The 16,901-nt window shown below is 41.1% G+C and overlaps 1 protein-coding gene across 2 annotated transcripts in view; it reads right to left on the reverse strand.

The window, feature by feature from the left end:
• Nucleotides 1–12,118, reverse strand: part of OSBPL10 (oxysterol binding protein like 10) — a 120,176-nt gene extending 108,058 nt beyond the window's left edge. For both annotated transcript variants that reach the window (XM_074900582.1, XM_074900583.1), the window contains exon 1: nt 11,712–12,118. In XM_074900582.1, coding sequence (XP_074756683.1) covers nt 11,712–12,025 — 314 coding nt within the window. In that variant the 5' untranslated portion in view covers nt 12,026–12,118. The remainder of the gene's footprint in view (nt 1–11,711) is intronic.
• Nucleotides 12,119–16,901: the final 4,783 nt, after the last annotated feature.

Raw genomic sequence — 16,901 nt, forward strand, 5'->3', positions numbered from 1 at the left:
AAATAGTGGAATAAAACATCTGGTTTTACATTTGTTCTGTGTCTTTACTGTAGTGCTTATAGCAGCTGTTATTTTTCACTTTCAAAATGCAGATGATTTATCACCTAGATTCTCAAAATTGAACCACATGAATGTTGGCATATCTCCCAGCTGCAAGTTTCATTTAAAGTACTATTTCACTGACAGAACCTGTTAAACAAGTAATATTCGTTCCACTCTCATATACAAGGGGCTGAGAACTCAGCTCTGTTACACTGTCTTTTTTTGTGAGCTGCATATATTTTTAATCTATATTTACATAAAAGAAAAAATGCAAAAGGCAAATTAAGATCTTGCTTTGGGAATTTCTGACGTTCTCAATTTATGTCTTCATTTCTGCTTGTTCTTCCTAGTTTTTGAAATTATTTTTCTTTAATCCTTAGTCTAAAAGTTCCTGTTTGGAAAAAAATTAACATATCCAAGCCCATGCAGTATTTTCTTTACGCATCATATGGAAGAAAACACAATATACTAAGTAAGGATCTTGCTTCCAAGATCAGCATGCTGGCTCTTTTCCACATCTTCTCCAGCCCAGCTAGTTGAAACAAAGCTTTGCAGAAACCAGACCTTTCTTACATGCTGCATCATCTTAAGATAGTTGTGCCAATACTTTGCAGTCCAATAGGGTTTGCCTTGCCTTTACTCTTAGGACTACCAATTCATTGACTGAAATGAGAAGTTTAAGTTTCTATGTTTGGTCTTTATCCTGACAGTTGATATGCAGCCATCTTCACAACAGAGTATCTTGTCAACACTGTTCCTTAGAAACATATGTATAGAGTCCACAGAGTCCATGAGAGGGTGGTTTCATCAATATGTTGTGAGATATGCAGTGTATTAGCCATGATCCTTCTAAAGAAAGCAACAACAATTACTTCTAAAGACCCTTCTGCATTAGGTTGCTGCTTTTTATATATAAATATTTCTAAAAACATTGTTCTACAAAAATCCAGACCCTCATTATTTTAATCAAAAATGAAGAGACAATACTTACAACCTTTAATAGGAAAACAGTTCCATCATCACATATGCTTGAATTCCCACATAAACAATACTGTGTTTAAAAGGGCAAAGGTAAGTCTGGCATGTTAATATATATCCAGGTGGACACTGTCAGTAGCTTCCTCTGGCTGCTATTCACATCAGTCATCTACTAGTCTGAAATGAGCTCTGCTACAGAACGTGGCGGAGGGAAGAAAGCAAAACCAGAAAAATCCTCATTGCGTTATGCATTCTGCAATTGAGAAACTCAATTTCCTCTATTTCCTGTGTGCCATTCTTCACTGCAGAATTAAAATTCATAAATAAGAGCAAATTATCTCACTTTGGTTTCCAATACTTCATTCTGAATTCATGTTATATGATTTCCAGACTTTCTTTTTAATTTTTTAGAAGTGGTAAAGGTCTATCCTTGGGCTGTCTTCAGTTCAGTATCTACTTCCTTCTCTCCTGTTTCTTCCCTTTCCCTCCATCAGTCCTTCTCCAAGGGCTTTAACTCCTTTTCTAAACCTCTCCCACCATTCTACATCTCCTTTCCTCCCTTGTTCTATTGCCAAACTACCCTTTCTTTGCACCTGCATAATAAAAATAAAAGTTTGATACACGAACCCAACAGTCAAAAAAATCAAAATCTACTAATAACGTAAGAGGAAATGAGGAAACCCACGCTACACCTTATGGTATTGGAAAATCTTCCATGCCAAAATTTTTTTAAAAAAAAAAAAAAAAAGAAATCCCTTTATTCCATTTTCAAGAGCATGAGCTTCTATAAAAAGCTAACTGTGCTAAGGAACAAAAAAAAAAAAACCAAACCACACACCACCTTCAGGAGAGGTTTTTGTGCTAGTGCAAAATACTCAAATGCTTGCAGCAATCAATAACACGTTTTGCTTCTCCACCTTACCTACACTTCAGTATCTTTTTCATGACCAAGTTCATTATCTTCCTCCTAACACCATGATAAAAGCAGTACAGAGAAATTTGATACAACTCTTCCTCAATTCCCTGACAGCTCCAAATAAAGGCAGCAGACAAGAAATTGGCCAGTTCTACCCTTCCCCCATTTTTTAAAATTATATAAATTTAAGAATAGTAGCAGAATGCTTGGTCTTGCCTGCCCTAGCTTAAACTATTCTCCTTTTACTAGGAAGTTTTTCTCCATATTACAAAGCTAGAAAAACACACCCCTCTCCTGGTGAGGTTGAGCATATTACTCTGACTCCAGCACAGTGTGTATGTGTCCCTTACACAAAAGCATCATCCTATCTCAATTAAAGATGTAGTAACCAATATAGCTCTAAGTGGCAACGTGGTTCACAATTCTGTATGCAAGGTAAATGCAGAAGCTTTTTCAACACGGAGGCCTAACACATTTATGCACTTCCTCTAACTTTTAAATAAACTGTTGAATGATCTAGACAAGTTGTCCCATCACAATTCTTAACTGTGTTCCAAGTCCACTCTCAGGCAAATCAAATAATCATCACTGATTTATTGTATAAAAAAATCCTGGGAACCTGATGAAAGGCACACTATATATGGTGCAACTCTTAATACTGCAACAGATCATCTATAAAAGGCTGTGTACTTGAAGAAAATCCATTTCATTTTCTAGGTCATTAAGAACTATGTACTTGATGTATGAACTTGTAGTAACTTATTCAAACTCACAGAAAAATATTAATTTAGGGATTTTAACTTACAACCATCCAACTGATAGCCTAAAGTCTTTTCAAATACTTTAAAGCACCTGCAAATGCTGTACAACACTCAAGTGGGTGCACTGGACTAAGAGATACCTAACAGCAACTGCATTTAGCCTGTAGGAACATCCTGAAAAAACCACTAAGCATACAGTAATTAATACTGTATATATCTATCAGTGTAGCCCTGTATATATCTATCAGTGTAGCCCTGTATATATCTATCAGTGTAGCCCTGTATATATCTATCAGTGTAGCCCTGTATATATCTATCAGTGTAGCCCTGTATATATCTATCAGTGTAGCCCTGTCTTATTTTGAAGAACAGTACTCTCATTTTTAAACTGCAATTTTATCAGAAAGATACCACCAACAAAATTGTTAGGTTTCATCAAGCATATAGTGAATGATTCAAAACTCCAAGATTCATTTACACTTGGTGCATTCAGCTCCTTTCCACCAACAACAATGGTAAAGTTCCCAAACTGAAGGAAACTACACTATTCAAACATTTTTAAAAGTATAAATGCAGCAGCCCAGTTAATTGCATAGGCCTCTCAGCCTATCCAATGCTCAATAATGCAACAGCTGAAACAGTACATTTTTAAGTAAACAAAAGCTGTTTAAAACAAGATAATTAACACTTATCAGTATGCATTTACTAATAACAAATTTCCTCCAGAAAACCTGCTAGGTTTCTGATATCACAAGTTTGCTTCGTAATATTAACAGCGTTGAAGCAATGTTCTAACTCAGGCAGCACTGAGTTTTAAGTACAATAAAAAAATGAACGAGACACATTAAAAGCATTGAAAAACAGTTAAAAGATGGAGCCAGCCTAAAAATACAACTAAATGAGGATCTTTGAGTGCATGTATTTCTAATAGGGTTCCTTGGCAGTCAGTTCTTGGAGTGTTTTGCAATGACCTAGATGGGAAAAATATTTCCATAAAGGTTGCCGATGACATGAAAACAAGCTATTACGAGGAAACCACGTGCATTCCAATACTGTCAAAATAAAATCATGCATCTAGTGACAAAGAAGTCATAATTACAAGATAGAAGATTTACCTGGAAAAGCACTGACTCATAAAAATTCAGGGTAAGAAAAATCTACTGATTCTTTTGTCCAAGTAACTCTTCCAACTAACAATAAGTTTTCTCAACTATATTTTCACATTATTGTCTTTAGTCAATAACTAATTACTGGGTTTACCCCCTCAAAAATGGGGCATGCACACACCATGAGAAGGCCCAAGAAGTATCACTGGAGATAAGCAAAAACATGGTAACTGTGGACCGTGGAGAGCATACTGCTAGAAGACAGCTCCCACAGCACTCCTTTTCATCACTTTCCCATCAAAAAAAAAAAAAAGATAGTTAAGTGCTACTTCATTTTGACACTTCTAGCGCTCATTTAGGTAGTACTGTGCCGTATGTTACTGGATCAAGAAGCATACCAGATATCAGGAGAGAACAGCATAACAAGCACCAGGGTGGTGCGCCATGACAGCTTAACCAAAGCAAGTAGGAAGTAACAAGATCGTGAGTATGAAGATACCTGTCTGGAGAACCCAGGCAGCACCAGGGGATGTGAGGTCTCAGTGTTGTGGTAATTAGACTAACAGTTAAACTTACAAGGCAAAATTAACAACCTCGTTTCCAAAAAGTAATGATGGAGACCTAAAAAGCTAATGGTCTTTGAACTTCGTAAGCAGGGCGTATCAAGTTGAAGGAAATGGGATGCATTATCCCTGTATTTGATCCCCAATACAATCACAGCTGAAACTGTACACAGGTCTATTGTCCACATGAAGAAAAACATTGCAATACCAAATAATAATCAGAACTATCATAAATTATTAAAATTACTGGGAGATCCAACTTGCAGCAAGAAAACTCCATTGGTCTAGATACTCCAACTACACACAAAAAGATAACCTCACCTGCCCCAAAAGACTGCACAGAAATTAAATTTGATGAGATATCTTCAGTCTCATACACAACCAGTACGAGATCCACTGAAAAGTCAAAGACTGCATTAAGAACAAAAGGCCATTTTTTAAATAGTGATTAAAGCTGGACAAATTGTTCCTGTAGCTATGGTGAAGAATCCTCCATCACTGGAAGAAAAATTCTCAGATAGATATCCAAAGAGAAACACAAGTCTAGATAAAACAAATTACGACAAATTCTATGGCTTGTGCTACAGAACTGGGTAGTTAAGATCGTACATTCTTCAACTTTAAAGTACCTACTAATTAAATATCATCTTGGAAAGAGAAGGGCAGTAGCATTTAGACAGCATTTACTGAAACATTTTTATATGCAACAGTTAAATACTAAACAAACTTTGCCTCCCTGGACTAGGTTCCAAAAAGTTATCAAACATCTCGGTAAGATATCCACAAAAGCCTACAGGATGTAAAGCACAGTGCCAAAATACTTGAAAATAAACTTGTGGAAGTGTATTAGGACCAAAAAAACAAAGTCAGCATTTTAAGCTGAACCAAATGCAACCCTTTTTGTTTCATCATTCATTACAATACGTATTTAACAATTATAATTTTACATTAAAAACTGTTAACAGCAATTTTTAGCATCCTTTTCACTTAAAAGGTTCAGCCTTTTAAATATATCATGAAGAACAAAGTAAGAATATTAGCAGAAGCTAAAGCCAAATTACATTCTTATTAAACAATTGTTTTTAAATATAAAATGACTGGGGAAATCTTTTGAATACTTTTCTTACATACTCATTAAAAGACTCCAGGCACATTACTTAGTTTAACAACTTACTGTCACTTCTCCTACATGAACAAATTCCATCCATATTCATAAACTGGTGGGTTTTTTTAAATGAGCCAGCAAGTGCATGTGCACTACCTCTAACCATATTTATCACTGTGTTGCTAAGCACAGAAATCACCATTCAAAAAGCCAGCAGCAAAATGAGCTAGTAATAACAAAACCCAGATAGAGGTAAGTGCATGCTGCAGTGTCAGCGCCAACTGCCACTTCTTTTCACTGTCTGAAAGCTAAGTGTGACATCTGGGTGAAAGGAAGACCACGCTCTATTTTGCCTGTCACTTTATTCCCTCTGGTACAAGACTGCTGCTCAGCTCTGAAGTGCACTTGCAAATCCCAAATATACTGCCTGAGTGAAAATGCCCAAGTCTCATTTGTTATAAACCGATTTTTCCTACATTATCGCCAAGCATCTCATGCATTAGATTATTATGCATTATATGAATTTATCCTCTGCATAGTCATAAGCAGCCCTGACACCATGTGACACAAGCAGCTGATGAACAGAGAGTCTGGGTTACCTGCCTGGGAACAAGAGAAATGTCGACAGCAGTTCTCCAACCAGAACCCACATCCCCACAGTGCAAACCAGTTCCCTAACCACAAGGTCATTCCTTTCAATTTCAGCTTGATGTTCAAAGTTGTCTTCTTCCAAATGCTTCTTGTAAGCATCACTGAAGGGCAGAGAATCATAGACTTCTCAGCCACCCTCTCACATTGTTAAAATTCCTTCTCTGACTTCACTGTTTGAACAGCCTTCTCCATTCTCCCAACAGAGCTGGTTTAGAGCCAACAGCAAAAGCTATTCAAACTAAATCAACCACTTGGTGATTAAACCAGTTAGGTTTATTCAACCACTAACTAAACAAAAACCAAGCGCATTATAACTGAAAGTTCTAATTTTCTTACAAAGAAATTATGGATATATATTTAAAGAGATTACTTTTTTTTTTCCTACCTTTTCAGTTATTTTCTTTGTTTTAAGCAAGCATTAGTGATACTTACAGGGAGAAAGTTTCAACAGCAAAAAGTGAAGGAAGGAGAACAGGAAAAAAAAAAGAAAGCTTACATTTGAATGTGATTATTTTTGCTACCTAGATTTCAGGATTAAGAAAACAGTATTAGTGTCATAATCCAAACGAGAATTTACTAATAACTGATTTTTTGACATTTTAAATAGCAAGTTTATTTGAAACTAATGACAAACATGTTAATTTCGATAATGTAAGATATGCAACTCCTGAGTGTTCAGCGTGGAAAATATCCTGTTCATTTGCTCAACAGAACTAAAACATGTTGTTAAGTAGTTTTCTTCCTTTCCACATTGCCTCCTACTACAAGCAGAACCTACATGTGATGGGACAACACAGTTTCTTGTAAAATCTTTCGCAAGTAAAATCTTTAATAGAATGTTAGCCCAGTATTATCAAAATGCCTTGAAAATTTAGTTTCCGCAACTCCTAACAAATTATAATACAAAATTTAAGGAGCAGATACCCAGTGACACAAGAAAGGGAGAAGGTTTTATCTCCAGCTCCTTAAAACAGTCTCTCCCTCCCCAAACTCTGCAGAGAAATCCTGGAAGGTATTACACCGCTACACAAAGCCTCATACAGATATGACAGAAACACATTAAGATGAAAAGATATGCAGTGGAGGGGTCGTGTTAATCTGACTCCAGTGAGAACACAAAAAATTCCCATTGCAGCAAACTTTAAATACATTAAAGAAGCACATGGTTATTTTCTCCTTCTCAGATACTGTCTACTGTTAGAATCCTCACAGTAGGGTTTATTCTATATTAACAAAACAGTTCATTTCTATAGGACAGACTTTCCTCCCAGCAACTATACTGTCATACCTACATGACTGCATGGTTTGTTCAGTTGGTTTGTTCATATGGTTTATTCAGTAACCATCTACTCATTTTTTACACCAGAAAAAGGCCACAATTCATTGCTAGAACAACTTGACTGGTACCACTGAAGAATCAGCAACTACTACTAGAGTAGAACCAAAGTTCCCCAAGCAGATGTGTCAATCCCCAAATTCTGCAAAAGATGGATTAGCTAATTCAGAAGGAAGGAGAGGGGGGTTATTATTGTGCTTGAAGTAGCTTCATCAAATCCCTTTTTAAGGGGTCACATTCTCTTTCTCCAGAATATATATGGAAATTTTTTTTAAAAAGGAAAAAAAAAAGTTGCACACAGATTTTTGTAGGTGCTATAGCAAAACCAGTGTTTTTGTCAACATACATAGAAAACAACCCTCCCATAACAGAGCAGCATAACCTCTGGGAGACAAGGAAGTCAGCCCCTAAAGCAGCACTAAAGTCTGCTGGTTCTTCTGGTGGTACCCTAGCTGCTGTCTGGGTCACTGGAAATCAAGAAGGGTCTTTCTGTGATGGCAGCAGTCAGATTGCAACTGTTCTCTGCAATTACACAAGCAAAGAGACAGCACAGAATTGTGAAGCCCCATAAAGGGACACTGAGCAAAAAAATCCCCAAATTGCCCCAAAGTACCCTTTTTGTTGCCAATACAATGAATGCAGCTAATCCCCAACAGAAGTCTGGGAGTGCCCAAGCACAGGAAGTACACTGGGCAGGATTCATGCACACTGGTAACATGATATATCTCTTAACTGAGAGAGGAAACATTTATATTTTAAAAAGTAATGCTTCAGAAAACACCCAGGCTACAAAACAATTTACACGGAGGAGTTGAGCTCAGAAAAAAAAATAACATTCATCAGCTGGGGCTCCAGTTGTTGCTACAAATCCAAATTTAAGCCCCAGCCCAAATGCAGATGAGCCAGGGGCTTATACACGCTTGCAGGACAAAACCCCGCAAGTACTAAAAACATTTTCAAGGAAAAAGTGAGGAATGGGAGGCAGACCACACATGAATTTAACGCTACCTTGACGAAACAGACTTTTAAGACTTTTTCCATTTTACCAATGTATTAAAAAAACAGGTTAATAATGCCATAGGCAGTAAGTATTTCATTACTATCAAATTCATGCAAAATAGGTTTTGCATGACAAGAGATGATTCTACAGAGATGTTTGTCCATCAAACCCACACAAGTCCCTTTTGAAATACAACCTACTACCCTCCTATGGACATAGAACAAGTAAATCCCAATAGAAATGCTTTGTAACAGTACTTCAATTCTGAGAACATAATTATTTGTAATTTCACAGTAAAAACAGTCAGAGGTCCTGATGTCTCAGTCAAAGACACAAGTGTTCTTATCTCAAAGCATCCATGTTTTAGTTTAAGTTCCACTCTCTGCATTCATACCTGTGTAAAACCACAGAAAGTGACAGACTTCAGTGGAGACACTCTAGATGTTCAGGCCCCCTGACAACTTTATTACACCACAAACTGCCTCAAAACAACAAAACAAAATCCAGTATTTCTGCCTGCTTGTTACAGGTTCTTCACCTCACTCGTGTCCAGATCAGGTTGGTCCTGACCTGCTAGAGCAGAACAAATAGATTTCTTTAGTAATAAACAACAAACCCTCATAAATTATTAAAATAAGAAGAAATACAAGTCTCCAGACTGACTGAATTTCAGGCTTTCCATTACTTCTGTTAATGCTTATAAATGCAGTTATGCTTCAATATTCATACTCACTTCCCTCATCCAAAATAAGACTATCTTGCATACACCTGTTAAAGCACAAATGATAAAAAAATGGCACTAATTTATTATCATTCCAAAGACAATAATTTCTTTAGACTTGTAGAGGCTACTCTGCACAGTAATTGTTGGATAACCTAGAAAATCTCTTCAACTTCAATACCACGTGGCATAAGCTAACATTAAATACATTTAAATTATTTAGGCTAACGGTGAGGAGCTTTAAAGAACATTTCAAATCCATTATCACTGAACTCCGTCAGGTTTTGCTTTATTTTTCCTTTTTTTTTTTTATATTCATGCCATCTGGCTGGATTGATCATGTGGTTAAACAATCTTCTGAACTTACTTCATCTGAAAAAAACACAACTAATTTGTATTAGTATTTCATTCAGTAACACATACACTCCTGATGGATTTGCAGGTGTCAGTTATGAAGTCATTTCCATCCTTCATAGACCGAGCTCTAATTCACAGAAAACACTCCGTAACAAATCTTCAGAAGGCCAGACAACCACGATCAAACCCGCGGATCACTACTCATTTATTGGCCATTATATAAAACAAACTTTTGCAAACCTCAAGTTTCAACTGTTCTGTTTAGAACTTGTATCGGATTCCCCATTCCAAACAACAGATACATACACCAGCAGAACAGAGTAAGTGAACAAACTAAAAAAGTTACTTAGACTAAAAACTCTGTGTCATCATGAACCACGTGCTCAGATAGATTTACAGAAAATAAAACTGGCAACTGACAAAGCACGACAAGGCAGCATTTAAAAAGATTGCTAAAAATAAACAAACATTAATTTCCAAGTGCTATGGTAGAATTAAGTGACCTTTATGTTTTTTCCATTATGTTTTCAGATAAAAGTTTCTTGGACATACAGACTATACATTTCAAGCCGTCAGCCTTATCAAAGATTTAATCTGTTCCCAAATACAAGAAACAGACTGTTCTAGACCCAAAGATTTATAAGCAATGACCTCTGCTTTGTAATGTCATCAGATTACATGAAGTGACCCTTAAAATTATTCACAGGAGAAAGTTACCGTTTGTACAAAAAGAGATGGGGGGGTGGACTTTTAATTTTTAGTCACGCATTTCAGTCACATGTTAGGTATCAAAATGTGTTTATTTTGGTTTTAAACAAACCTACAAGGAAGACTGCATAAATCAACAGATACAAGTCTAATGTGAATCCAGCACAGAACTGCAGTAACCAAATGACAGTAAAGGGCCTTCTCTAAGTGTACGCTGAAGCACCCTAGTTTTATGGATATGAGTGTGTATCCAAATCATATCAGACATATTCATTATCACTCACAGATGGCGCACCTATGCATGCCCTTCAGTGTGTAGAATTAGAGCAGCTCCTGAAACTTTTCAGGCAGTAGCGCTGTAGTACTCCTACCACTGATTTAGCCCCACATGGGTCAGCATCATAGGATCACTGGCATTTGTGTAATTTAACCCTCTCAGTTACAAATGCTTTAAAATTACTGTCAGAACACCAAGGTCCCAGTGATTCCCACATTCTTACTGCTTGGGATCACTTAATACAAGCAACAGCAGGTTTTGGTAGGTTTGGGGTTTTTTTTTGTTTTTTAACGGTTTGTACAGAGGTTTGTAACTGGTCCTGTAAATGTTCTCTCTGTAACATTTGCTTTTCTTCAAAACCACCGTGCTGCCTTACATTAAAAAGTCAAGTTTTAGATACTATCTTCATCCCTCTACTAAGAGGACAAAGTTTAATAACCAAAAGTAAAACACTAGTAAGAATCTTCTCTCTTGATTTCAACAGATCCCAATACATAATTATTAATTCCAGAGTCTGGCTTCAACTCTGTAAAAAATTTTGCACCGAGACACTAGATTCCAAACCAGACCTTCCTCGGGACTTCCACAGATGCACATCAAGCTGTCCACACCCAACAAATTGCAGGACCAGGGACTATCACCGTATCAACATAAATTCGGACTTGTCAAACAGGAAGGACAGAGCACAGGAGAGATCTTATAGAACAGGCAGGTAACTGTTTCCGCTGTCCCACCCCGCAGCAAAAAAATGACAGTAATAATTACAAGCATGACATTTTCCCCATTTATTCTGGGAGGCTCTCACCCAGTTTTTCATTCTTTAGTTATCCAAGGTAACTTCACAAAAGGAGGAGGCTAACGTGATAGAAAAGGAGCCTAAGAAGGGAACACTGCCGGGAGAACAGCGTGTGCACTGGGGGCCACCGCTCCGGCCGCGCCGCCCCCCCGGCCTCATGCCCAACTGCTCCTTCGGCTGGGAAAACAAACCAGGAAAACAAAATGAAGGCAGGCGGGCGCGGAGGGGAAGGGAGGCTGGCCTCGGGCAGGGCTGACGGCACAGCCCGGCCTACCTGCCCGCGGCGGCCGGGGAGGGGTCGGGGTCGCGGCGGCAGCTGCCCGGACACCATCTTGGGGGCTGCTGAGGGCGAGGAGCGGCGCCGGCGGGGGGAGGACGCGGCCCGGCGGTTTACCTGCTCTGCCAGCCCTGCAGGAGGTTGGTGTATTTGCTGAGGGTCCCTTCCAGCACCGACTCCCGCCGCCTGCCGCCGCCACCGGGCGCCTGCGCGCCCCCCGGGCTGGCCGCCGCCGAGCTGGGGCTGCTGCTGCCGCCGCCGCCGCCGGCCCCCCCACCTCCATCCAGCCTCCCCGCGGCCGCCGCCCGGCCCGGCAGCCCGCGGCTGGCGGAGGAGGACGAGGGAGACGAGCCCGCCGAGGTGGGGCGGCTGCTGCTGCGGCTGCTGCTGTTGCTGCCGCCGCCCTCGCTCACCGCGGCCGCCTTCTCCATGGAGCCCCGTGGCGGAGGCTGCCAGCCCGCTCCGGCCGCGGCTGCCGCCCGTGCCCTGCAAAGCCCTGACTCACAGCCGGCGCGGGGACGAAGGGAGGGAGGGACGGAGGGAGGGGCGGCGCCCAAGGGAGAAGGGGCCGGGCCGCGCCGGGCGAGGGAACCGCCGCGCCGCCTCCTCGCCAGTCGCTGCGGGGCGGCGGCTGGGCGGGCTCCCGCGGCCGGGCGCTGTCCTGGCGGCGCGGTCCGGTGCGGCGCGCCCGCGCGCGCGGAGGCCCGGGGCGAAGGGGGGAAGGCGTGACGTGTGCGCAGAGCGCGCGGCGGGGAGCCCGCGGGAGCCGCGGCCGGCCCACGCCTGCCGAGTGACACGGGGAGGTCACGGAGGGGTCACACACACACACACGGCGCGCACAGAGCCCGGCGGCGCGGGCAGCGGTTGCCCCGCCTGTGCCTGGCCCGTCCCTCGCGCCTCCGGCGGGCGGGGACACGCACACGCGTGGGCAGCGGGGTGGACGCGCGGGGGCAGCGCCAGAGAGGCGGATGCCCGGGCCGCGTATGTCGGGTGTGATTGACCCCACACACAAGCTGCGCCCAGGGGCGCACGGGGTGTAACACCGGAGCGGGGTGCGGGGGGGATCTTGGCGCAGGCTGCCCGTTACCGCAGAGCGTGACACCAAGGAGCCGAGTGTCCGTGGGCAGAGCAGTGCCCACGGACGCACGAGAAGTCAAGAGGTCGGCGGTGCGCGCAGCAGCCGCAAACACGGCGGTCACACGCAACGCGCAGCGTGGGCTGCTGCACGTACCGCGTGGCGACGTACCGTGTCGGCCATATCGCTCGTCCAGACCGTGCAAAAAAGTATGGTTGCGGGTGAAGTCACATCTCCTGAAAACAGCGGGTGTAACCTCAAGACCGCTGTAAAAAAGCTAAGCAGTCCTCATATAGTCAAAGCTGTGTGGTTACGTACCCTCAGATCACTTCTGTGGCCATCGTTGCTGCGTTTGCCAAGGGCCTACGTTCTGCTACCGCACGTATCTTCACGGCGTGCCAGAGATGTAGTTATTCTTCTCGTCGGTTTGTAACTGGGGACCTGAAATGCGGAGGAGCCCAGAGTCTGTGACAAAATCCGAACTGAGGTTAGCTCCTGCATTTTAACCCTGTGGAAAGTTTTAGTATTCTGTGTACTGGAGATTTTTTGAGTGTACTAAGTATTCTGTGCCCCCCTGTGTTCTGCACTCAGAAGATACTCAAACCATCCGAATCCACACAGAGTTAGAAGTCTACATTCCCCGTATAAATCGGCATAGAGAGGAGGGCTCCTAACTTAGATTCTCCCAGTTTTCTCTCTGGAAAATCCTACCATATGTGTTGTGGTCGGGTAGCTGAAATGTTGGGCAACCTGATCCTGAATTTTGTGTGGTTAAACTTCCCATGTTGTAGCTAAATACTGAGGCAGTGCAGTCTGGAAACTTGAATTTTAATTTAGTATTTCATTGGTGGAACACTTAATGCGCATCTCTTGCAGTACAAAGATGATGAACTCGGTTATTTTTTAAAACACAATATTTTAGAGTAACTACTTTTCCAAGCCAGAGCCATTACTTAAGATGTTCATGTAAAATTCACCAATCATTATGTACTATGGAAAGAAACACCATGACCACAATCTGAAAATCCTCATTGTGAGGCTCGACTCCTCATGACCACTGTTTTCAGAAGACATTGGAATGAACAAGACATGCTCCTCAGGAAGCTCAGACCCTGCTGGCTGGAGATAAGGATGAGACCCCTTCATTTCTCCTCATAATCAATTACAATGACAGCCCAGAACAGTGGAACAAAATGCTTTAATGAAATAACAGTGTCATCACATCAGCCACTGCAACACATTGCCTATATATATTCTACATTATGGGTAATGAATGTCATTTTTTCTGCCTTCCACAGAATTTATTGGAAGATAATTATGTCAGGAAAAGAAGCTGCTTTACACAGGTATAGAGAGGCCTCTCCACACCTTTCGGTACAATAAAACTCAAGTAACGATGGTGTGCGTATCTGAAATGAAAGGGGTAACAGGCTGTAAGTATATTATGTCCCCAGAAGAATTTTGCAAAATCCCAAAACATTTTTCACCACTGCTAGGATTACTATGGTGTGGCAACATAGGAACTTCTCTTACAGGTTATAAACTAGTTAACAGATGGGAAACAAAACACAGGAAAAAATGGCCACTTTTCAAAGAGAGGGAAACTAGTACTCTGAGTTGAGCTCTATGTTACTCAGTGTCTTCTTAAATCAGAATCCCTTCATTTGCCTATAGTTAAAACTAGAATCAAGTGCAAAAAACGAGCAGAAGGATCTCACAATAGTGACTAAATCACTGACAAAATGGCAACTGAAATTTAATGTTGCTAAAAATCAAAATTAAGCACATGGGGAGAAAATAGCTTTTACTACGCATGCATATTGATGATCTAGAAATTATCTATTTTCTCCCAGTAAAGAGATCTTGGAGTCATTTTAAATAGTCCTCTGAAAACCCCATCTCAGTGTTCAAGGATAATCAAGCAAACAGCTGTGATGAGCTCATTAGGAAAATGGAAATAACAGCACACTGCTATATAAACCTATAGTACAGCCAGTGTCTGTGTACTCTGCATTTATAATAGTCTCTCAAAAAGGACAGAGTAAAAAGAGGAAAGGTATAAACCCCAGCTTTTCTATGGGGAGAGAGATAACCGAACAGGGTTTTCAGTTGGAAAAGGGACAACCAGCATACAAAATGGTGTTCAGGTTAATAGGAATGATTCTTTACTGTTTCTCATGAAACAAGAACTATGGGGCAGCTGCTTTAAAACAAGCAGAAGAAAATACCTTTTCACATGATTTGTACATGTAAAACTCACTGTTATGAAATGGTTTTGAATGCCAAATGTCTAGAGAGATTAAAAAAACAGTTGTTTTTGAAGAGTCTTTAAACAAGGTTGACCAATGTTTTGGATATATTCAAAGTTCAGAAAGGTACTAAACTTCTGACTCCTCGAAGACTGTTTACTGATGAAATAATCCCTGCCCTGTCTTTCTCTAAGCACCTACTAGAGGAAGAAATAAACTACTGGACTAGATAGACCTTTGGTTTAACCTGTAGTGCAGCTTTCGTATGCTAAAGATTCCTCCCCCCTTGGTTAAGCAAAGGTCCTGTTGAGTCAAACGTTGGCAGCTTTTAGATTGTATTCAAGCAAAAGAATGTGTAAATCTTCTCATCCCTTTTCCCTTCCCAGTACATGTATACTGTTGCAATCTAATGGAGCTGGGCAACCTTTTATAGCAATCTTGATATCAGTGAGCCACTATAATTTATTTTAAGTTATTAAAATTCTTCAAAATGTCTGAACCTCTTTTTTTTTTTTTACTAGCTAATATCTGTCCCAGAAGAGCTAGACTTCAGGGTAATACACACTGACTTAGTCTGATGTGATACCGCATGATGTATGTGTTGTTGCAAGCATTGTTAATTAGCTATTTATTAACAGCAACCTGCCTAATGAAGGTTCTTACTGTGTTTCCAAGGTAACACAGCGGCACATTACAGTCCTCCTTTAGAATGTTACTTTCGCTTTCTGACCAAACCAATATTTTGTCTCTTTCATTAAGTACCACAAAGAATCAAAATCACTCGTTATTTATACCACCATTTAGAAAGCAAAACATCTGATAACGAATTCAGTACTGTTTGCCCTTATCAGGAAACGGAGACGTTTCTCCATCCTTTGCTATGCTACACAGTTTTTAGCTTCTAGAACAAGGTCAGCTCATAATCCATTTCTGTTTCCTGGTCATCTTGGTTTGGGTTTCTATACCTTTTTAATGCTCCCCTAGCAAACGGTTTTCTAGAATTACTCTCCCAATTTCTTTTTCTACCTCCTCTCTCCAACAGATTTCCACACAACTCCCTACTGCCATAATCTTACGGAATCTAACTATATAGTCTACAGAAACTACTTATGCTCGGTCTATATTCAAGCATTGAACCTATTCCATGGAAATGCCCCAAGGCTTGTTCAGTTTTACTGCCTCCTCCTTTTTGCCCTACAAAGTCCTCCTGAGACACTACTTCATTTTGCATGAGATTTGGAGACTAAAGCCATCTATCAATAAATTGCAGGCAATACGTAGGGCAAAAACATACCACTGTTCTCCTCTGTCTCCACTGTCCATAGCACCAGAATGACACAGGCACAATCCCTAAAGTTCAGTTCATGCCATGGTCACACCTGCACCAAGCCTGCACTCACTAACTCTTCCCCAGTTGTCTACAGCCACTGCCAGAGTGTGAATGCAGCAGGTGGAAGGAACAGTGCACAGCAGCAGCACGTGCTCTGGTCCTTCCTCAGACCCAGTTCCATAAATTCCTGGACATGAAGGTCTAAAAGAAGCAGTGATGCCCCTAATCTGGCCTTTTTCATAACACAGTACAAGAATTGTAATACTATTTCTATCTTATAGAATGGTTGCACTTAGATTTAACCAGCATGTCATCCATGAATGAAGAACTTCTGACCTGAGGATTTCAAGAACATAGAGAAGCTACCATTAACTTTGCAGTCTGCCAACTTTAGCATTAGCTTTGCTGAATCAGTATGCATCTATCCTCCCTCCCTGGTGCCTGCAAGCCTGCAACATAAGTTAAACATGCTTGTTTGCCACACTTCATCCTGTTGTCAGCAGCTCCTCATCCAGGTTTCTCACCCACCAGCATAACCATCCTCCTAAACCTCACTTCACTTAAAGCTGGCGACACAGTCAAGAGAGACACAGCATATGGCAAAAGTACCCAGACTACCTTTGCTGCCAGAAACGATCGAGCCCAGGAAACAG

The sequence above is a fragment of the Athene noctua genome, chromosome 2 (assembly GCF_965140245.1).
Source record: "Athene noctua chromosome 2, bAthNoc1.hap1.1, whole genome shotgun sequence".
Taxonomy (NCBI): domain Eukaryota; kingdom Metazoa; phylum Chordata; class Aves; order Strigiformes; family Strigidae; genus Athene; species Athene noctua.